The sequence below is a fragment of the Archocentrus centrarchus genome, chromosome 14 (assembly GCF_007364275.1).
Source record: "Archocentrus centrarchus isolate MPI-CPG fArcCen1 chromosome 14, fArcCen1, whole genome shotgun sequence".
NCBI lineage: Eukaryota > Metazoa > Chordata > Actinopteri > Cichliformes > Cichlidae > Archocentrus > Archocentrus centrarchus.
This window is the reverse complement of record NC_044359.1, coordinates 32700368-32724651: the sequence shown is the minus strand read 5'-3', so window position 1 is coordinate 32724651 and position 24284 is coordinate 32700368. Positions and strand designations below refer to the sequence as shown.

The following is a 24284-nucleotide window of genomic DNA, read 5'->3' as shown; positions in this document are numbered from 1 at the left end:
GCATAGTCAGAAACAGCAGTTACAAACTACTACTTTCTCTTCCTCGCGTGTTACAGTAAATTACATCAGCGGATGTTACCGCTGTAATAAGCAACAAACACATACTTCACCATCTGAGTCACAACGCTCATGAGAATGACTCATAGCCTAAGAAGGCCATTCACTCGACCAATGAAAGCGCTATGTTGGTCTGGGTGGAACCAATGAAAATGACCCATGGGCGGGGATTTTGTTAAGGGCGGAGTCAATAACAAAAACTGAAGGTTTCCTCTGGTGTTCCCCTCTTCTTAAACATTCTTTTTATTCTGCATGCTGGCAGAGGTACGTCAGATTACTTACATGTTTATTTCATATATGTAAAGCCCTATAATGTTAGCGTTTTCTCAGTCTAACAGTATTTATTATGACAATTGCTAGGTTTTGCCGCGATATTTATAGTTCTTTTGTTAGCATCAGGACCACGTTAGCTGTGTTGCTAATGATATAGGCTCAGTATCTCAAGGGAGTGCTGCTCCTCTGTATTTACCAAGAGGATGGATTTAACGGTAACGCTATAATAATAATTATAATAATAATAATTATTATTATTATAACTTCAGCTAAGTTGCAAATCAACGTCAGTGCGATTCAGGCCTTCTCGTGTTCCAGTTAGCCCGAATAGTTAGCGCATTTAGCTCGTGTTGTGGAGGGCAGCAAGTGCGTGGCTAAGCGGAACTCGTGCGTCACAGCCCGCCTTTCTCCATCGCGGACCGTTAACTAAAGGCAGCAGACCATAAACAACAAAGTGAACCTGGCATTAGTGTCGGCAGTGATAGTGTTTCGGCTGTTTGAAGAAAAAATATTTTCTACCCCAGCGGATGTTGCCATGTACGCACGGACACATTAGTGACACGGACCTGACAGGTTTTAGAGTAACTGGGGAGTCTTGGCATTGGGTGTCAGTGATTATGGATGTAGAGCATAGTTAAAACAGTCAATCCACTTAAAATGGTGTCATGTTATATTGTAAAATGAAAATGTTCAGAAATAGGCTTATTCCAATTTGGGCATCACAAAGCCATTTGCAGGCAGCATTTATATCAGTGTCATGCTTTCCACATCATCTCACAAACTTGATGGCTGCTTTTCATTTGATCACAGTTCCTTTCCTGTCCAGACGTGATGAAACACACGTGAAATATGAGGAGAGAGATTGCAGCTGTGGTCTTCTTTCTGAAGAGGCTTGTGAAAAAGGGGGAGAAGCTGGAAGCGGAGAAGGTCGAGATATTTGTTGAGAGGCTTGCTGTTGCACTGCAGGAGAAGTTTAAGGGGCACTGGTATCCTGAAAACCCCAGCAAGGGACAGGCATACAGGTGCTGCGTGGTATCTTTTGATAATGGTGGGGATGCTCTGGGAAGCAAAAGAGTGAAACTTTAATTGTTCTGATGGAATGTTTAGGCTGAAGTCATTTTTCTTGTGCTTTGAAGGTGCATCCGAGTGAACAGGTTTCACAGGCAGGATCCCGAGCTCCTTCGGGCCTGCCGTGAGAGTGGGGTTCGGTACAGTGACCTGGGGCTGCCTCGTGAACTCACATTGTGGGTGGACCCTGGGGAGGTTTGTTGCAGGTGAGATTAAATATTTGGTAGGAATACCATAAAACACTCACAGTGCATTTGGAGAGCATTGAAACTTTTGTAAATCTTGCACATTTTCTTTCATAATCTGTTTAAAATGTACTTAAGTTTGTTGCTTTGTCATTAGTCTACAGACAGTATTACACAAAAATTCAACGGTTAAGGCAAAACTGTGAGATATCCCATTCACACTTTGTGTGTAGAGCCGATGAGAGACAGGAGAAGTGAAATAATAAAGATGAGGACAGCATGTTATGTTACTGCTTCTTATACTTTTCTTTCTTTTTTTTTTAAACATATGCTATCAAAAGTTTTTACTAAAAACTGAAAACTGCAGATTGTTTTACCACTCTGTAAATGCTATCGAAAATACTTTTTGTGATTTCTTTCTATATTAAAGTGAAGTTGAACATTTTGCCAAGACTTGAATTTAAAGTGGTTTAACGTGCTTCTGCCATCTGATGGTTTACCAACATTTTTTAATGATTTTTTTCTTTGTTATAAATGCTTATGAAGAAAAGCTGTATTTAACACTTTTTAGAAAGGTGTTCTAGATTAAACAAATTTCCTGCCAAGTATGATTGATGCAAGGTAATAATTGTTGATGTCCCTCGCTCCCCCTAATTGATAGGTATGGTGAGCAAAATCCTTGCTTCTCAGTTGCCACTTTCTCAAGTGATGATGAGGATGACAAAAATGTTGCAAAGAAGGTGACCAGCGCACTGGAGAGAGTGACATCAGACTACCACTCAGGTTCCTCTTCAGATGAGGAGAGTGCACGGACTTCCCCCCTCACTATCCCCAACAGACGCTCTGCTTCCCAGGTATTCTGTCACAAACTGAGCGCTGCCTACATTCAAATACTTCTTTGTCTTCTACAAGTAAGAAAATGTTGCTGCCAGTCTTGAATGATTCTGAACATGTTGCAACAGCCAACAAAGAGAGTATCTGACATTAGTGAGCAGTCTTGCTAAGTGGTTAGCATGGGCAAAGTAATTGTTTCAAATGGTATTTCATGTATGAAGATGAATGATCTGTAAATGTTTCCACCTCTGACACCTTTTCCCTTTCTTTTGCAACTTGTACTTTGTGTCAAATAAGTGAATAGACCAGCTGATAATGATAAATGATACCCAATAGCAATGTTGCCACTTTCTGTAGTTTTTTTTTTTTTTTTTTTTTTTTAGTTAGTATTTATTCCACTTAGTTCACTAAAACTCTTCTGTGAGCCCTAAACAATTTTGTAGGGGAAGGAACATTTGCACAACTCTGTATAATCACTGTTTTCTGTTTGTGCCACAATAACTGGCAACTTTTCCATCTCATCTCTATTTATTTTTCTTCTTTTCTCTTTTTAAGAAAATGAATCCATCTGCTCCTACGTGGCATCCCATGAAGGTGGTACCAGTAAAAGGTCCGATCCTTCCACGGTCCCACTACAACTACAGGCCTCGCAGCAGAGGGCCACACACTTTGAGGAACAGCCTGTGGGTCCCTCCTGTCTATAGGGGAGGGCCTGGATACTGGGAACCACACCAAAATCTGACACATTGTTACAGTTAGGAATCATGGTGCTTATTCACACTGGACTTTAAACCTGAAGGCAACTTTAGTATGACTGACCATTGTTTTTGTTTTTTTTAAACATGACCTTTTTATAAATGAAATATTGTCTCTTCTGCACTTTAGCCTACATGTTTTATAGTTGTTAAAAAAAATCACTTGTATTAAATTAGATATTGCTATTCTAATACTGCCCATATAGTCTTAAGGGAAATGTTCAATTTTGACACTTGTTGTCCTTCTGTGATAAAATGTTGTATTTATTTGTAGTAAAGAAGAATTTTGTCAGAAGTAAAGGTTTAAATTTATGGAGTTTTATTAAATACTTCCTAGCATCACAGGGCATTGCTGTTTGTTGTTGTGTTTTCTCCCAAATGGTGTGGTTGAAGTTTTCTGATTGCCTTTAGTGTCTTCTTTGCACTACCAGCTATCAAACAACTTGCAACAAGGGTTCCCAGCTGAAATCATTGATTTGCAATTATGTAACATATGGAAACACTGGTTACAGGACACGTACATGTGAAACTATGTATAACCCTATTAATATTTTTACATGTATGATAGATAAAGACAGCTGTTGCTGGGATAAGGAAATGTTGCTTGACTGTTCGGTCACACTCAGTAACATACCTGAGATGTACGTGATTATTTAAAATGGTCACAGATGTGCATGTTCTGAAGGAATTTTTGGTGAAACACATTTAAGCTATTAGTGTCCAGAGGTTCGTAAATGAATTTATCATTGTCATGAGCAGGTGCCACATCTACATTTAGGCAGGTTAGTTTGCCAAAGGAAAGAAAAAGTAGCCCCCCCCCCCCCCCCCCCCCCCCCCCCCCCCCCCAAGGCAACCTGAGGTATAAGCAGGCTAAGCAGCTGCTTGGGGCTCCCACACCAGCAGGGGACTGCCAAGGGTATTTGAAATGTCAAACAAAACAGGCTGAAAGCTACTTTTGGCTGCTCCCGTTATTTGCAAGGGATCGCTGTTGTGGGTTTCTCCACATGCGTGATTTGGTGGAGTCTTTCATTGGATACCCTTCCTGATAAAACACCGAAGGGATTTGTGTCGCCTCCTGGGATCTTTTGCATGTTAGGTTAGTGTGTAAACCGTGACATAAACATTTTTTGTGTGAATGTGATATATCAGTAGTAATCACACAAGAAAAAGTAAAATATTTAGATAAATATGTTAACACTGACAACTTCATACTACTGTTGTAATTGTTTTCGCTGTCACAGCTTGGGTCATGTTCATGCATGCTGTTTGCAAGGATTTATTCCTTTTGGTGCTGGAAAAAATTATGAAAAAAAAGCTGTTTCCATGAATAATTACATATAATTATTCTCTAATGATGACATTAAACAAGTCAAAAAAAGAGGGGGTTTGTGTGTCCCAGTGATCCCAGGGGCTTTGTTGTCTGGGGGCTTTTGCCCCCTGGTAGGGTCTCCGAAGGTGAACTAGTCCTGGGTGAGGGGCCAGACAAAGACTGATTGAGATGACCCTTATGAGAGGAAGGTCAAAGAAAACAGTTGAGTGCCTGGTGGCTGGCCCTTAGCTCATGGGCACAGTATAAAGAGGAGACATGGGTCCACCCTTCTGTAGGTCCACCACCCACAGGAGGTACTGTAGGGGTCGGGTGCAGTGCGTGCTGGGTGGCGGCCAAGGGCAGAGGCCTTGGCAGATCGATCCCCTGTCATCAAGCCTGGCGATTGAGATATGGAACATGACCTTTCTGAGGTTGAGAGATATCAGCTAGATGTAGTCGGGCTCACCTCAAAGCAGAGCCTGGGCTCTGGAACCATTTTCCTGGAGAGGGACTATTAATGGCTGCCATACTGAGACAATAACTCTGTTCCAGTCTAGAGTTGCCCTCTGAGAGATGGTGGGCTGGGGTGGATATCCTCGCAGTTTGTATGTTTACAATGTTTTTACTTTTATTTATTTTTTAACAAACCTGTTTAGCATCTGGAGAAAGCTGCTTAGCAAGTTAAATAAATGTAAGGTGCCTTGAGATGATTTATAGGTGCTCTATATACCTGTACATAATATTCAACAGAATAATGCTAAATCAATTACCCATTAGCAATCAAACCCATGTGCTGCATGAGACCAACTTGGTATAGTTTACATTTAGCATAGTAAAGTAGTAAATAGTAAATTGGCATGAAGGTTCTGAGGATTACTCTGGTTTTGTGGCATTAAAGTGTAGTTTACTGATATCCCTGATTGAGAGTCCGGTGGTGAGGGCTTATAGGTGAATTATTGTCCTCTTTTATTACCAACACTGGGGCAAACTGGGTGAGAAAACACTGCTGGCATCTGGACTGAATGCCTGTCAAATATCTGAGCTAAAGCTAATGCCACAGCAGCACACTGCTCAGAGTATTTCTGCTAGAAAGCTGTGTAAACATCAATCTACATATTTGCAAATATATTTTTCTGGAATGCTTTAATTTTCAAACTACAAGGTCAAATTGGGGCAGCACAGTTGTTAGCACTATTGCCTCACAGCAAGAAGGTCCTGGGTTCAAATCCTCCTTTGCCGGGCCTTTCTGTCTGGAGTCTTCATATTCTCTCTGTATCTGTGTGGGTTCTCTTAAGGTACTCTGGTTTCCTCCCACAGTCCTAAGACATGCAATTAGTGGGGTTAAGTTAATTGTCATTCTAAATTACCCATAGGTGTGAATGTGAGTGTGAATGGTGTCTCAGTGCTAACCCTGTGACAGGCTGGCGACCTGTACAGGGCGTACCCTGCCTCTTGCCCTATGACAGCTGGGGTAGGCTCCAGCCCCCCTGCAAACCCTAAAATGGATAAATGGAAGAAAATAGAAGTTTAAAAATGTTTTTACACATTCTCACATTTTATTCTACAAGCTTTCACATCACACCTACAAGCTCTGGCATTCCCTGCTATGCTTTCAGCTCAGACTCCTACTGCTGAATGCACAGAGCAGCCATCAACCATTCCAGAGAGACACTGATGTAATGTCACCTTCATCTGCCGTGAAACCTCCTATCGAAAGTGCTTCCTTTAAGGATATATGCAATGCTGCAGCTGTAAATCAAAAGCTCAACCTCTAGGAGGACTCCAAGGCCACCATAATACAAAACACTGCTATTCAGTGACTCCTCTTAGCCCTCCTCTTGAACTACTTTGGCATACTTTGGCCACCAACCTTCCAATTAGTAGATGATCTACTCTACCTCCTGAGGTGCACACACAACCACTGAACACTTCTGGGATCAGCTTGGGTATGCTTGGGTTCGTGCCGGAGTGACCAACACAACCACATTGGCTGACTTGTGACAAATACTGGTTGAAGAATGGGATGCCATCCCACAGCAGTGTGTGACCAGCATGTTAAATGGTTGTTAAATGAATAAGATGTTAAATTGCCAACATGTCTTCTTACTTCAGACTTCAATCATCCAATCGAATAAGCGACACCAAACAAGAGCTGAGAGCAGAGAAGATCTGGCAAATTTTGCATGGGTTCAACCCACAGACTCTGGTTTCACAAAATAATCTTGCCTAAAGAAAAGTTTTCTGATGGGTCTGACTGAAGCTTAGTCTTTAGGGAACTGCCAAAGCATAGTTCCATGAAGGCACTTGGCCGAGACTCTCACGGAGTAAGAAGACGCACCCACCTATTAACGCACCATAGGACGGATCCCGGCAGGGGGCGTCCCTGGATGCGGTATGGAAAATCCAACCGCCAGTCACGTGATCCAGTGCGGCGCGCTACGCTGTGCACCTGCACAGAGTGGAGGAAAGGGAGAAGGCGGTGTGGAGTTTGGATGCTGCGTTGGGGCTGAGCTGCCGCGTCTCACTCGAAATTCAGCACAAGTTCTTCCATCAAGTTTCACTGAACCACCGGTGGGATAGTTAGAGCAGAAATGGAGCTTTGGACAGCCCGGGTCTGCTGCGCACTGTTGAGCCTCTTCGCAGGTAAGTTTTCTGGTGGAGCTGAAGCGGAGCTACTTTGGCTGAATGAATGTTTTGCTAAAACGGGCAGACGTGTACAATTACGTTAGCCACTGACGGGAACATCGAAACTTGTCTTTTTCGATGAGTTAAAAAGCGGATAATGTAAGGTTAGGTTTTCAGTAGTCCGAGTTGATAGTTAAGCTGTAACTTTAGCGGTTAATCGCGAAGCACTTAAAAGAAATTGACCAACAGGGAGTTCTTCTGACCCAAGGTCAGTTTAGCTGGAGCAGACGAGCTGCGAGAGCGGATTTAAATCCTAACTGTTAAGTTATAGTAGGGCGAGAGTAATTGGGCGAAAATACTTATACAGCAATTTTATTTTATTTTTGTCAGACATGGTTTCTGTTTTGCCACAGAAACCAGAGCCATAGAACAATAAATCAATTTAAATCAAAGTTGGCTGACCTTTCAGTCATTTGCAGACATATTTGATCTCAGTGACCCCCAGTAAAGTGACAGTGGTTTGCTTCACACTTTTATAATCAGGCTTACCCGTGGCTGTTTTGTACCTGATGTGAATGCTTTTTTAATAAAATGTGTTGAACTGGGATTTTAAATGCTCATATTAATGAGACAGGGAATTATTTTTATTAAAATGGACGCTTCCCGGTGCCAGAAATCTGTGGATTTCCCTCCGTGTGAGGTCTTTTGGTTTATCGTCTGGTGGCTAACACAATAGCTTGATCCGCTTTCAAACCTGTGGCTGCAGGACTTCAAGGTACTGCCTCCCCCGAGTCTGCCATCTGCCCGTACCCTCCCCTCCCCCAGCCCCGGAGCCCGGTGTCACACCAACTTCAGCGCATGTTTGCTGGTGTTGTGACGGACCCCTCTATGTTGCTATCGGTTATATATTGAAACGCCTCAGTGCCAGGACTCTGCTGTGTCGACAGTTTCAGTCTTGGTGACCTTCACCTGCGAGGGTTTGTGTTAGTTGTTGAGACCGCGTGTGAACAGCTCGGGCTGTGAAACCTCTGATTAGACCAGTTATATTTAAACCACTTGGCTGTCAGTGGTTTAACAGCGGAGTCCAGATTTCTTCACCTTTCAGGAAGCCAAGTGTTAGATTTTAACTTTAGTTTGGCCTTATTTCCTCCTAAGCCTTTGTGCGTTGCATGAGTTAATTTCTAAACATTAAATGATGTCGCAAATGTAGGAGGTAAAAATGTAGGCGTAGTTATTTAATCATCAAAACTAAATCAAATGATCCATGATGTGTTATATGATATATGACAGTTCATCTCCTTTTTATATTAAAATGAATTTTAAGTTGATGGTAAGGGTGTGGCTGTTTACTGTGCTGGAATTTACACTGAAACTAACAAATCACTCCTCCCACTCTAAACAATACTGTGAAACTTTAGTTCAGGGTTGTCTTTTTGTGCTTTAGTCAGAACTCACTGAAATATTTCCTTTTAATGGGAAACCACAGAGTCTTGCTGAGGGCAGTGACATTCCAGTCTGCTTATTAGTGAGAGAATTAAATAGTAATAAAGAAGGGCTTTGTTTAGGGTCTTCTAGCACATCTCTTTATATACAGTAAGAGCTGGGCCTGAGTGTAAATATTAAGGTTTACATAGTGTGCTGTTTAGCCTTCTTTTGTCTCATCATTCACATTGTTGTGTACACTAGTTTGGGCTCATTACCATCTTAATGGCACCGTACTCTGGTTATTTAGCTGCTGTTCCACTTCAGCAGACAGGAACAGTATCTGCTGGACTCAGAGCATTCTTTGAACATGGCATAGAAATGCGCTTTAATGTGCTAACCTCTCTTTAATGGCAAAAATAACAAGTGTGGTCTTTCTGCTCCATTTTCTTTGGCCTATTTATATGCAGCCCCGCATGAAATCTAAAATGTTGATAGATGAAATGTTTGTAATAGGAAATCTAAAATCCTTTAAATTGTACCATTTATCATCAAGGAATAAGAATCTGAAATCTAGCCTCAGGCTTTGTAACAGAATTAAATGCGGTCGTGTTTTCTGTTTTTCAAGGTGTAGATGTCAACATTAGATAATATTAGTATAATAAATAAAATAAATATATTAGATATGTGGTTTGTGGTAGTTCTCTTGAATAGAGGTGGGACATAATGATATGGCAAAATTATTATAAGTCCATCTTTTGTAGACAAATCTATGGGAAACAGAAATCAGAGAACTAGTTAATTAAAATGACACATTTAAATTCCAATTATGACAATACATGCAACGATGAGAATAATTTCTACTTCGTTCATCCACATACAAATGTCACGATGTACCACAGATGATGGTTTTACAGTATAACGAGGATTTCAGAGCAGCTTTATTGTGATAGTCTGTCAGTAACTAAGAAAACAGTCAGTATTTGGAATCAAACATTTCCAGTGAAAATCATGGTGCCAGAATTGAACATAATACAAGACTATATTTCAGTCATATCAATGCCATGTACAAAGACCATAGCAAGGAACCTGTCATTTAAAACCAGGGTGCTTAATTACTCTTTAGCTAAATTTCTGAATATACGTGCTATCATAATTTGTTTGTACTTTTGTTAATGTTTACACTCCCTTTATTGTTTTTATACAGCACGGTTATGTCATTATTTCTCCTATTACTGTTTCTAGTGGTGTTTTTTATGAAGTGTCAACCTCTCAGGGTCCACAGAGGAACATGAATCTGTGTGGATAGGTCTAGTACCTTTTACAGATGGAGCTAAGAGCGCAAACAAATTCATGTGCTCGGTCTTCTTCTAAGGAAAAATAATAATAATAAAAAAAACAATAGCAATAAAAATGATGGCATCACAGTGTCACATGGCTGTGAGATTGAACTGTTTGGCTTTTCTTGCTGTCCTTCTCTGCTCACTTTAATTTGCTGTACTTCAATTTCCCACTGAAGACCTGTCCTAGCTGCTTGCTAACTTAGCTGCTAGCATGAGCTACCCTTTCAGCAAATTTTCGGATTTGTGGCGTTGGTCGTTCTTTGTGTTTGCAAGTAGGGTGCCTCTGCTACAGATGCTGTTCATTAGTTATAGCTAGATTTACTTTAGATGTTACCCCCACTCCAGATAGCCTGACAGTAAGCCTGTTAATCATATCTATAAGTCCTGCATCATGCTGCAGGAGCTGTGCACAGGTTTGCAGATTCATGTTTACATGTTGTCCCTATATGCTGCTTTGAGTCATTTTCAGAAATGTGGAATAACTGGTAATGTGAGCTATGCTTTTTCATGTTTTTTCATGTGCTGTCAGTGTTTCTGCCAGTGCTGTCAGTCAGCTATAACACTAATTGTGAGATGAGTTGAGTCTGAGTCTTATGTGTTTAAAAACAGTAACAGTTGGCTAATGAGGTCCATCAGCTAACTTAACAGTTGCTTTTGTACATTTATTCATTTCTACACATGCACATACACACAGACAAAGAAAGAAAAGGGTGCACTGCATTGGAGAATCAACTTCAACAGTAAGATGAAAGAGGGCCTCTTTGTAAAAATAAGCAAAAAATAAATCAAAACAGGAACACAATAAAACAGGAAGTACACACATTTTCTCCATGTGTAAAAAAAGCCAGCTTTCCTCTACATATCGATTACACTGTTCAACAAGCATTTTGCTACTGGGATTCTTTCACCTGTGCTGTAGCACATTCCACTTTCTGATTCCAAATCTGAAAAAAAACTATTTTCATCTAGCGTGTCCCATTTTTTTTTTTGTTTTTTTTTGTTACGATATTCCAAGTATTGGAAAACTAGGATGACTGCACAGAAACAGCGATCCGTTTCGGGATTTGAGAAATAAGTTTGGTCTCCAGAAATGTGAAGCCAAAATTAAGGAAGGTGTTTTTGTTCGTCCTGAAATCCTTGAACTGATGCTTGATGATGAGTTCAAAAGGAAACTGAAGCCAACTGAATCAGCAGCATGGGAAGCATTCGTGCAGGTTGTCCTGAATTTTCTTGGCAATCACAGAGCAGAGAATTATGCTGAGCTTGTTGATAACATGCTGAAAGCATATCAGCTAATGAGTGCCGGAATGTCACTGAAGATGCACTTTTTACATTCTCCTCTCAACTTTTTTCCCACCAAATCTGGGTGATGTCAGGGATGAGCATGGGGAAAGATCTCATAAAGATATAAAAGTGATGGTAAACTGATATCAGGGAAAACGTAATCTGAAGGTTTAGTGATGGGAGACTACTGATGACGAGATGGTGAGCAAGTGTCTCAAACAGTTTTGAACACACTGATCTTGTTTATTTTGAGCCAAATTGACAGAAATATGCAAGCTTAAACCAGATTTCTTATTTGAAATAGTGTTAAAAACTAGATAAAGAGCTGGTCTGAAGTTTCCAGTAGCAAACAAAAAATATATTTTGTAGCCCAGTGTTGGTGACAGGTGCAGTTAGTGTGCAGTACTGGTTTGTTTGGCAGACAGCACTCCAGATGTTGTCTCAAGAGTGATTGTATTTAGGATTTATTCAAATCACTCTGCGACCATCACCCACAATTTTTTAGCGAATGCAGGTAAGTGAACTTTTAGCTCAGTGAATGATGTGGGCATTTGGCTTTGCCATTGCAGACGATAACACGTTACATAGATTAGTCACATTTGTTGCTTAAAAAATAAACCAACACTAAAAGCAGAGATTTGTTTCAAAATTTGAGTGTATCTCAGTTCTTGGGCTGCGTGCATCACTGTCTTGTTAAGATGTAATCATTTGCAAATTGTGCTAAGGGTTACTGCGTGTACTCAAGTGCAACAGATATGAAAAAATAAAGACGACTTAATTGAATTATATTAAGTTATTTTCATAATTGTATACACACACTGGTCTCATGCTATGCTTTATCCATGAAAGCTTGGAATGATTACATGCAAAATGTTTGTAAGAATTAATTAAAATGATGCTTCATGAGAAATGCTAAAGCAGCAACATTCATGGTAAGCCAGAGTATGACACATAAGTGATCTGAAACATTGTATTTGAAACACAAGTGTTGCAAGGCTTGTAGGTCTCCCTAAGCACTCAGAGGAGCTTATATATAGCTCTAAAATCACCAAAAAACTTTCATGTATGCAGGGTCCCAGCCAGCAGTTGATCGCCTGGTGCTGCACCTTGATGAGGTGCCATCGTGGCGGGCTAACAGTTATCATATTGACCAGCTCCCTGGTCACTACCTGACTAGTACTACGAGCTCTTTTCGGCCACATGTCATTATTTCCACATGTGGCCTCGAGCGCCGTAACAGTTAGCTAGCGATGTGGCCATTAGCATTAGAAAGTGATTGTTTGGAAACAACACCCCCACCCCTGGTTGTACGATCACGCCAGCCTGTGAAATTTTTCTGGCTAGAACCCTGTGTATGTAAAGTTTTCCATTTACATGTTGGTGACAGATCAGTATTACAAGGCCTAGGAAGACGGTACCAGTATCATGTAGTTTAGTTTGTTGCTTCCAGCTGTTTCTGGGGGTCTTGTGAGTTTGTCCTACACCTGCAGCACCAGGCAGCAGCATGCTTTATCCATATGCTATGAGAGAGTTGCATACAGCAGAACAGCAGTACCTTCATTAATACTTTTAATAAATTATCCCCACATGGAGGCAGGATCTTTACTTCTGACAGGTGCACACACTCTGTTTATGAGCTACAGTTTAATACTCATAGTATATGGATGCATTCCCATGACTGTGTAAGGAAGTCAGTATTTAAAAAAAAAAAAAAAATTTTCTCAGGGTAAGTGGTTGAAAGTTTGGTTGTAATTGGTAATAAACCAATAGTTTGTGTCCCAGAGAACAGGATTGCAGTTCTAAGACACAAGCTATCAGCTTGTTAAGGAAACAATTTTTGTCACTTGTGAGACACTGTAGTTAGCCTGTTTGGTGTGTCTGTCATTTATTTGTCTTGGTTACATAACCTGTTGATTTGGATTTAGCAGTCTGCATGCTGCATGTTCCATAAGATCTGAGTGGTTATTTGTCCTGTAACAGTATTATTACCTGCTCTGGTACTCTCTCAAAACCCCCACTCCATCTTGACCCAAACAAAGAGTAGCTTCACTCTTGTTGGGTTCAAGAGTGAAGCCACTGATGTAGAACAAAAAGAAACCTGGTGAAAATGTGAGCAGGGCAGGTGGCAGAAGGGAGTTACCTGATAAGCCTATAACCAAGGGCCCTGACTAGAAACCGGTTGCTTGGTTACCTTTTGAAAACAGACACAGGGTGTATACGTGTGTGTGTGCGTGTGTGTGTGCTCTACTTAATGCCTAAAGCTACCTTTCCTCTTGTATATATGTACTTATATAGCCTTTTCACAGCAGATCAAAACTCCTGTTGCAGGTTGATATCTTGAAACAGCAACTGTTACTAGTTTAACAACTGTTGTCACTTTTACAGTTTGATGCGTACAGCTATGACAATAACAAAATGGGCTAAAACCAGAACAGCATGACCTGAGCCATTGTCATTGGCCTCACGTAGCTAGTAATGACTGGAGGTCAAACTTGTCATGACCCAGCAGTCTAATGCCACTTCTTGCCTCCTGTTGGCTAAAACATGTTGCAGTCCCAGCTTTCGCCTCACACTACCCAGAGCCCCTTGTCCTTGGGAATGAAGCAGCGACATGTAGAATCAGATTACACTCCAGGGATGCTGGCCTGTTCCTCCACAATCTCATGATGAGGATGGCCGCACATGAATATTCACAGCCCCACACGTTAATATTTTAGTATGCCAGCCCTATGCCGACTCCTGCTCACCTACATAGGAATGTGAAATGCTGAGCCCACCATTGCCTCGCCACATTACCCCTCTTCTACCTTCCATGTTATATCTGCATTATTAAATGTACAAATTATTACTGGCTAGAGAATCAATGAAAATGATAAATAGTGGTTCTGTTCAGAGTCCTGTTAATGGGCGTGAAGCCACTTGTATTCAGAGCTCATTCCTTTTTCACAAGGTAGAGAGCAAAACTGCATTCTGGGCTGCTGCAAAGCATTCTTGTGGGAAGATATATTGGCAAGATTTATCTTGACCCCTGGGTCATGAAGTCAGTATTACACTGACAGATCTGTCATCATCGTGTCTTGCCTCTGTCCAACTTCTGTAACACTTTGGCCTCAGTGTACTGACTTGGCATCATCAACCTCATCAGTTGCGTGTAATTTCAGCTATGTGATTGATTGCCCAGTAGTTTAGCTTTAGAAGACCCAAAATAACGTGCCAGGCACTTATAGGGAGCGCTTGATTTGCTTTTCCTTTGTGTTCTATTGGTGTGAAGCAGGCATTTTCAGCATCGCTCGATTATGTTCATTGTGATGTGGGAAGCCAGAATCGTTGATGGAGATTAAAATTTGATTAATTTAATATTTTTCTCCATTCTTCTTCCCTGCCTGTCAGCTCTGGCATTATTACACAAAACAAGAAAGCACTCCAAGAGCACAAACGTCCGCCAAGGCAGCTCACTCTATGGGCAGTATTTACTTTTAAGGGAATAGTATTGTCTTAAATAGCTCTATATAGCATTGTTATCACTTTGACCTTCAGATCAATCTATTCACCTGAAGGAGAGGTCAGAGGTCAAATGTGACATTTTAAATCTTTTTGACAATACACAACCGCAGTGGGAAGAATCATAGTTTGTAAATTATAAGGCTTTTATTTTATTTTTAAATTAGTTTTCAACCAATAAATCATTTAATTGACCTTGGAGACCTTGGTGGATGTAAGGCAGATTTAAATGGCTTGTTAACATGACCCCACTCTACACCCCCACAAAGTTTTATCAGAAGTCATTCACAATGTTTCGAGCTATCATGTTTACAGACAGAATGACGCATGCCCTACGCAAACACTACCAAAACAAAACCTCTTGGCTGGGTAATAAAAAGAAACTAATGATTAACACAGAAGAGCTTGTAGAGAATTTATAGAGCTCTTCTTCTTGTTTGGGACAACAGGGCATTCAGTTCATGATTCTGCTTGCTAAGCTGCCGGCAGGACATGTTAAAAAAACAAGGGCGCCTGGGTGGCTTAGTGGTGAAGCCGGCAACCACATACACATGCCGCGTTGCGGTGCGGGCGGCGTGGGCTCGCGTCCTGGCCCGTCGCCAATTTGCCTGCATGTCTTCCCCGGTATCTTTCCCCCATTTCCTGTCTCTCTCCACTGTCAATAAAAGCTGCTGTGGCCAAAAATGCAAAAAAAAAAAACCAAAACCCCCCAAAAAACCAAGCAAAACAAACCAAAAAATAATTACTTTTGAATAATTGTGCAGCCATTTTAACTTCACTCATACAGTTTTTTGTAATTAAAATATGATAGGGAATTGGCACTTTGCATTTTCATCTTGTTTTTCGTTTATGTGCAGATGTTCCTTTTTTATGTTATGATCAGTGGAGCCTTTAAAAACTATTTTGGCTCATCACACTGATTCACTGTTTGAAATATAATTGGCTGTTCTTTGTGTCTACCTGTTGTCAGAATAGATACACCTGTGACGTGTTTAGTATGATTATAGGATTTTTTTTAAAGTGAGTCAAACAGGGATTGTACAGCAGACCGCCTCTTGCTATCCATGTAACCTGTTAGTTCAAACAAGGTCAGAGCGGTGCCGATATTCGCCGCTCTCTTGAGTCCATCGGTCATCATCAGTGTGTCACACTGTTAGGGGGATAAACACCCTTAAAGCACATTCATGACTTAGCCACTTGACGCCCAGCTCTGTGACACCAACAAGGCCCTGTGCTCCTAATGAGGAATAATGGGCTCTGTGACAAATAAGCTGTTCAGTGAGATAAGAGGTTTCACGTAACTCGTATCTCAAATGAATATGTCCACAATACCATTTTTCTGCATCGAAGCAAAGAAGATACAGCACAGCAGGTGGTGAAGGAGACTTGGAGGGTTTCTGTATAATCATTTTCTGGAGGGAAAAAATGCCTGGAATGTATTTAAATGTTAAATAGTTTACACATTCACCTAACAAGGGAAAGCTCTCTGGTTCAATCCTGGGAGGAGACACAGATTCCTTTGGGCTTGATTCAGGAAAGACATCCAACATTTTACTAATAAATAAATAAAAAAACCTGTCAAATCAAACATGCAGAGCTACCCGTTGTGGGGACCCCTTGTGAATAAGGGAGCAGGCGAAAGAAGCCGTTAAATAAAATGAGTTATCCACCCTTAGAGGTTTTTAAGCTGAGTTTCTAATTTTCTGTGAATTCTGGTTATTTTCAAGTAGCAAACGCCTCACACTGGAATTCATGCCTCTTTTGCTTTATTGTTCTAAAAGAAAGGAATTGCCTGTAGCAACTGTTAAGGTCCTAAAGCATTATTCACATTTTCTCCCCACTTTATAAGTACATATTCTTTTTGTTTTTGCATAACATCCTCAGCTCGACATCGCATTGTGAAGGTACACAGTGTGGCAGCCAGGCCCCCAGGGTGCTGTGGGTACTGGTGTGCAGCTTGTCCTAGCTTACTTGCTAGGTAGATGTCAGTTCAGCTCTGCATGTACTTGAACCTCTGATAGATTCTGCTGTTCAGTGTTAAAAAAGCAGTCCTATAGCAGTATGCTATATGGAAAAGTCACCTTATCGTCTAAAACAGACCTGAAAATTTATTGTGACATTACATTTTTGCTCCCCAGCTGCGGCTTACAATAGATGTATCATTTCGGAGATTAACATTGTATATTGTATTGTGCATGTCACATTATTATCAGCTAATGTCCAGGCATTGTCTTACACACAGCTGAATTGTGGGACGATGATTATATTTTGTCCTCCAGCAATATTGCCCTCCCCCTCTTCTCCACTAAGAACATTAGAGTTAATTGTGTGTCTAATCTTGAAAAATATTATGGCTCAGAAAAAAAGCAATATAAGCAGAAGGTGGGGTATTTTTGAGAGGTGGAGAGGGGAGAGGGGGCGAAGCAGCTGTTGAAGGAGCCATTTTTAGCACCTCATCTCATTGAAAAACATTACACATTGCCAGCTGTGGGTACGATGAAAAAGGCAAATAAGTGTTGTCTGGAGAGAGCCTCTTCATTCATCCCCACTTGTTTTTTGTTTTTTTTTACTCCCTGTGGTGCTGATTTTCAAATCTGTCGTCTGATATTTAATCGTCTTGTCAAATTGTATAGTTATGCTATTAACTCTAGTTCGTGTAAAAAATTGATTTGTAATAACAAATGTCTGTCATCCTGCACAAAATCCAGCTTGAAACTGTTTTTACAGTGCTATGATTTCTTGTTTTATACATTTTGGAATAATATTGACGCAGTTGTGTGGTGAAATATTGTGACGGAGCCCCAATCTTGTTAGGAGCGTTAAAAGGAGAATTGATACAAAGAGACGGAATTAGATCCAGAAAATAAATCCAATTTCTCATGACATTTGTTGCCTCATTATCAAGCTGATGCTAAACCGAAGCCAAAGACTGTAATGAAAATCGTCAGAATCTATAAAGAGGCCAAATATTAAATGTAGGCTTTAATGACGGGCTTCTGTGTTTCAAGTGTGGCATCAAGTGAACTTCATCCCTCCAGTTCAGAGAGTTTTGTGTGTTTCAGAATGATGTATGTTAATGAAACGTACAAACATTCGTGGGATTAGACTAGAGGAAGCTTTCACTATGGGTGAATTGGGCATTTGTTTAACCCAGTACAGCAGTACTTTCCCTCACTCAGAATGGGCCTTTGGCAGAGTGGCAACAATGAACACAGTCAGTGCTCTACAGTGAAGATAAGTCTGTTTCCTTGTTTGTGTATTTTCTAGCTATACTTTATTTGATAAGTAAAATGTTGAGTATTAGTAAATTAAACTTAAGAAACTCCAAAAGAAAACAATATATCCTACTCCCTGTATTAGGTGTGTTCGGAAACCATGCCCAAACTCCCCATAGTAGAGAAAACAAACAATGAGTGACCGCGTGATCATGGTCATGAACTGAAGATAAAATCCATTAGTCTTGTCTATTATTAGTTCTCCCTTTACCTGAACAGTCTGTAAACATGATAGCTTGAGCTTTGAGTTCTAGCAGTTAACTATTTCCCTCTGTATCTATGACTATTAGTAAAACAATGAAAGCTCAGCAGTGGCCATTCTTTGTTTGTTTTTTATGGATTCCCTGATAGAAATACATGATATGAATAAACTTTTATTTATAATGAGGGATAGTGCAATGTTATTTTCAAACCAAAAAAGTCAGCCGATATGTTTCTCTTATGTTAGGGGATGTTGTGATTCCAGGAGTTAAGTGCAAATAGCCTGTCGCATTTATAAAACATAATGTAGTTATGTTTTAAATTCGACAGGCCTTCATCACATTCAGATGACATTCATTTGCTTTCTATGGTTTTATAACCAGGTGTCCGAAACGAGTATGGCTGTCTGCCATCTCCTCCTCCTTCCATTAATAGTCATTAAAACGGTCTTTTCCACCTCTCCTTCCTCTGAAGTCATTACTTCTGGCTCTTTGTTGGATCTATAGATATGATAACTAGGACATCTGTTACAGTTGGCTATAGAAAAGGCTAAGTGCCCGCACCACAGCAAGGTCAGCAAGCCACAACAGACATTTAATTACCGCATTGCATCTCACCGCCATTTGAGGAAATCGACAGCTTGCCCAGTTGCCCTCCAGAGAGATGAGATTGAACTGAAATTGGCTGGTTTATGATGGTCAAAACTCGCATTACCTCACAACCTTAATCACAAGTGCTGCTGTTTTAATAAGCAGTCACATAAGGGCAGCCAGGCTGCAGTTGTTGCTGCTAAGTTCCCGAGAAACCAGCTGTTAAGGACAAGCAGAGGTGCATGGCTGGGTGGCCGGCCTTCTTTGAATGGCCGCTAATTGCAAGAAGAGTAAACCCACCCACCCAGTCTCCAGTCACACGGGTACTAACAACACCCAGTTCCTTTAACAAGTGGCAAGGGAGCATCACCTCTACATTTATTTCCTCTGAGACAAGATATCTATCCGACTGTGATTTATAAGTGACAGCTAGAGCTATAACACAACTCAGCAACTAGACTTGTAGATTAATGACCTGTGAACACATTAAAAAACATCCTCTGCCTGCTTTCAATGTCACCCAATGTTTTATCACTAATACCACCTTTAGACAGCAGCTGTATGAGGCTGTTCAACCCATGCTGGTCCCATACCACTTGGAAACTGCTACTCATGTTAGGTGTTACGTTCCAGGACCACTCGCGATAAGTGAAAATCCACGAAGTAGGGAAGCTATATTTATTTTAATACTTATACATTATTTTAGTAGTTATACACTATTTTAAGTTTTTATAAACCCTCCCCACACACTTATACACCAAATATATACATTACTGTACAACACGTACAACACGTGAAGAACGAGTACCGCAAAAACCCGCGAAACAGCGAACCACAAAGTAGCGAGGGATTACTGCATTTCCATATATGTCACACCCAATTAGGCCTCCTGAATAACTGTCTAAAGGTAAATGTTTTTGTACTTTAATGAATGAGCACAGCAGGTACACATTACCAGAAAACCTCTACAGCTTCCTAGTTTAAGTTGTTCTACTTTAAAGGCATTGCTGTTTGTATTTTCATGCATAAGCCACACCAAGGCAGATAAACAGTTGTGTAGGTTGTCTTTCACTAACATAATCTACTTGTAAACCAGAATGAGGATGCTCATATAAGCAGTGTTTGTCTAAATAAAGGGATTTAATATCCAGCCTATGCTATTGGGAAAGTCTGGAGTTTGGTAATCATCATATTAATTGAAATGCAGCATTATAAATGTAGCAAAATGAGTTCTACTTCCTGTACACGGGTAACTGGACGATCCACACACTTCAGTCTACTCAGGGGCCGAACCTTTTTAGATGTCATTAGAGCCATCTGGGAGTTTGCTTGTATGGCAGGTTTCAGGCAAAAGCACTCTACTACACCCACTACACACTCAAAAGTCAGATGACCTTGAAGAATCTTCTGCAGGTGTGAGGTTGTTTGGGACATTTCCCCCCTTTTTCCACATGTATTTTAGACATGGAAAGAGTTAGGACTTACACAAAATGATGTTTGAGGAGCTTTCTTTGCATTAGCTGGCTTGTCAAAACCTAAACTTTAGCCAGGGATGATGGGTATTGCAGTGGTTGTTCTCAACCTTTCGTTGTTCACGCAGGCTTTGCTGCAGGCTCTGTGCATGCTCAGATAAAAAGGACATTTGATGCATCATCAACTCTGCTTCTGCACAAAATGGACAGATTGAGTGCTGCGTACTTCAGTCAGGAGTCACTGATGAAGAACATAAAAAAATTCTTACAAAAATCTAGCCTGGTTAAAAGAGCCACTGAAAACATTAATTCATTACTCCAATTTTATAGTACATCACTGAGTAGCTCTTCTGTTTTATTTTGATAAAATTACAGTAAATGTTCAATGATTGTTCCTTGTGTTTAAAAAAAAAAAAGCAGTACCACAAATGCTCTTACAGTTAGCAAAGTAATTACAGGAGTGCCCAAATCAAAATGAAGTCAATTTCCAGCTTTGAATCCATAGTGCTGTCTTTTTAAAAGGCACTAAGTGGAGAATATTAAAGCACATTACAAGCAGAAATAGCATTTAATGTAAAAAAAATTAAATAAATAAAAAGCTTAGGTTGGGCTCCTGTTTTCTCCCAGTATCAGCTCTGCTTTGAAAATAGCCCAGCTGCTGCTCCTTGATTCAGAGGCAATTTCATGCTCTGGAGTCTAATTTAATGTGGGCTTAGCATATGTTCATATAAAGTGTGCCTAATGTTTCTCCTTTTTGTTTGTTTTTGGTTTTTAAGATCTTGATTGGGTTTGTTGAAGTAGCCAGTCAGGGTCAAAGTACATAACTGTTTGCAGCTCGCAGCGTAATCTTGAATGTGCTCAAATCTGAGCTCTGCGTCTTTAATGGGCTTACTGCATTTATCTCTACTGTCCAGACCGTCTACTTTTCTTTGAGTTTGACAGGCCTTATCTCATGCTCGCTTATGGAACTCAACGTGGAGAATAAATGTCTTCATACTATGTCATAACAAAATTTGTAGGATTTCCTCTTTGTGCTGATAGCTGAACCAGTGCAGTGGAGTTATTTTTAACATTCCCAATTGTGTCTTGTCACTTAACGATGTATGTCAACAGGAGCGGTCGTTTTGAGCTCTCTCCTCATGTTGAGGCTGAGAGTGTGAGCTGGAGGCATGAATAAACCCAGCAGTCTTGGTTAAGCTGTAACAACAACTGACAGTGTTTGCCTGCAGCTTCCTACAGGGCCCACCACTCAGGTGCATTGACTACTCTGCCTTCAAAACCTCAGAGTGAGGAAGAGAATCCAACATTGAAGTGCCAGGTCTGTGTTACTTCCTGTGCAGAGGAAAAACTGAGAAAAGAAGGATTATCTGTCTTATCTTTTAACAGCAGTCTTATCTGAATGTCCTGCAGCACCGTCTCCCCCGCACAGAGGACAGGAAGGGACTGTCTGTGTTGTTACACTTTCACAAAGACCTCATTCTGCCTGGTCAGGGGTGCTTTGGACAGGATGAGAGGGTTTAGTGAGAAGGGAAGTTACAAATGCATTTGAAAAGGACTTGATGTTTTAGCAGTTATTACAAAGTACTTTTTTTCACATGCCATTTTCACCAGAGTCCTCGGGCAGCTTTCAACACCAGTCAAATATATTTTCAATAGATTACGCTACACTTGGTCCTGTTGCCTTTTGACAGCACACTCTGGGCTGGATGTACAACACATTTGGGACTGTGTGTTTTCCTCCTGTGTCCAAAAGACCACCATCATTTAATGTCCTTAAGGCAGGAGACCTAGTTTTAAATTTGAACCTAGAGGAAATGGCATGAGCAGACTCATTGACTGTCTGCAAGCCAGTCCAGGAACAGCCATACATTTTTCTGCACTACGTGGAAAATGCGTTAGAACCTAAATCTAACATAACAAAGGCAACATTATAATCTGAGAGAGCTAAGCATGAGAAAATAAGGTGTTACTTAGGTAACTGAATCACTTGTTGGCAGGTTTTCAGTGAAAATATCAGGTAAAATTCCAGTTTTTTTAATCCTTTGTGTATCAGCTTTCTGAGGGGACTATGGAGTGTGTTGTTTTTTTTTTTTAAATTAATTAATTTTTGTTGAAGTTCGTGGTTTAAAATATGCTGCACTCCCTCTCAATGGACAAGGGAGGAATTCAGGAATCCATTTGATGGCATTTGTTTGAATTAATTTTTTTTTTTTATCCGTTTCTAAAATGTCTGCAGTCTGGACCGACACCTTAATCCTGTTAATGGTTTGGCAATGAGCCACAGGAGTCTTTACGTCTCAGTGTTTACTGAACATACATTTTGTTTATGTGTGGCTGGATTGATCGAAGCAAAAACGTCTCATTGCCAGCATGCTGTCAATGATTTGTATCAGATGTATGAGGAATAAGTTTCTTATCGCACAAAAATGCAAGTCAGACTGAAACTCTTCGTGCTGTTTCTCATCACTCCCACTGAGCGTGTTACAGTCAAACATCCAGCCCACCTCAGACTGAGCAGATGAAACTGCTGATCTCTGGAGATTCTAGAAATGTGAAATCATGTTCCCTCCTTTTTTTTTTTTTCTTTTTTTTTCCTCCCCTTTTTTTGATGAAATTCCATCACTAATGATGTTGAAACCAGGCGGGTTAGGAGCTCCTGAAATCAGTTGTAATCCCTAATTTACCTCAGCATTTCAGGAGAAATGTTCTAGCACGATGTTCACGCTCTGTTGCTTTAAGCTGACTTCTTGAGCGTTCACCTCTCTGACATAATTAATCTCACCCATGGGAAACCTTTGTTTGCCTCTTTTGTACACTAACATATTTTAGTTGTTTTCTGTATTGCAAATGCTTATCTAAATTAGCTTTTAAATGTATCTGAGTCTGAATATAGTAGCTGTCCTCTGCTGCACTTGTGTGTCAGTGTTTGATCAGCATTGCTCTCTCCTGATCATAGTTGGCATTGTAGCCTGGGGTCCGGACAAAGGCAGGGGTGCCGGTAGGGGCCTGGTCTCTATCAGACATTTTATTTGTTTTTAGGGGGGGGATGGGCTAGGCAGCAGCATGGCTGCCCCCCTGCCTTGCATTCATAGAAACTCCTGTGTCAGGAGAGAGACACCCCATCAGTATACCCCACTGAGACATGTGGTTTTCATTTTGTTGTTCATAGTAGGCTGCTGGAAGCTTGGAAGACAAATACCTCCCTTCAATAAACATGACTTTTTTTCAACAGCCTTACTCAACCCGCTTTATGTATTGCATAAAAAGTTTTTGGCTCCAGGATCTTCACATTCTTCAACTAGACAAAATGTGTTAGTAAAGAATCTGGTGAAAATCGATGAATTGCTGCAGCCACATTTGTATTCAGGTTGTATAGCAGATGAACAGTGCATATTTCAACATGTGCATCTTCACATGCTGAAAGCAGATATGAATATGCTTTTATTGTGTAGCCAGCACATACTTGACACATGCGATCATTAACCATGGACTCATGATTGATTTAAAACCTTTACCTGATCCACAGCCTCTCCCCTCCTCTAATGGGAATTAAATGTCAACAGAAATGCACAAGTGTGTGTGTGGTGTGGTGTGTTGGTGTGTGTGTTGTGTGTGTTGTCATGCGGCATATTTCTGTTTTGCACCTTTACAAGTCATGCAAAATGCTTTCATGTGTTTTCTAATTGCTTGCAGAGAATTGTTTTTTTTTTCTCCCCATTGCAAAATGAGTAGTACATGATTTTGTAATTATCCCTCTGCCTTCTTCAACTGGAAAAAAAAAAAACCACTCCTGCTGCTTCTGTGCAGCTACAGTATGTCTGCATCCAGGTGCTTTTTTGAAGGCGCATCAGATGTACTCAAAACACCCAAATTCTTTAGCTTCATCATCTTTTGCCTCTTTACTGTTTTAATTTCCTCCTCACATGGCTACATTGTTCCCATGAGGATGTTATCAGCGTGCTATCTGTGTGCTCCTCCATGGACTGGCGTCTTGCCTATCAGCTTTATGGCATAGCCACATTCTCACCAGCTCACTCTCTCCCTGGGCTTCAACAAATCCTGAAGGACACAGGCCTTTTATGTGTGTGAG

At 40.6% G+C, this 24284-nt stretch overlaps 2 protein-coding genes across 2 annotated transcripts in view; both read left to right on the top strand.

The window, feature by feature from the left end:
• The first annotated feature begins 215 nt into the window (after positions 1 to 215).
• btg3 (B-cell translocation gene 3) lies at positions 216 to 3535 on the top strand. Its single transcript, XM_030746012.1, has 5 exons — positions 216 to 321; positions 1141 to 1352; positions 1467 to 1604; positions 2245 to 2437; positions 2973 to 3535. The coding sequence occupies exons 2-5, from the start codon at positions 1180 to 1182 to the stop codon at positions 3174 to 3176; spliced, it is 708 nt and encodes a 235-aa protein (XP_030601872.1). The 5' UTR covers positions 216 to 321; positions 1141 to 1179; the 3' UTR covers positions 3177 to 3535.
• A 3388-nt stretch (positions 3536 to 6923) lies between these two features.
• cxadr (CXADR Ig-like cell adhesion molecule) overlaps positions 6924 to 24284 on the top strand; it is a 39885-nt gene continuing 22524 nt past the window's right edge. The window contains exon 1 of the mRNA XM_030746010.1: positions 6924 to 7124. Coding sequence (XP_030601870.1) covers positions 7073 to 7124 — 52 coding nt within the window. The 5' untranslated portion in view covers positions 6924 to 7072. The remainder of the gene's footprint in view (positions 7125 to 24284) is intronic.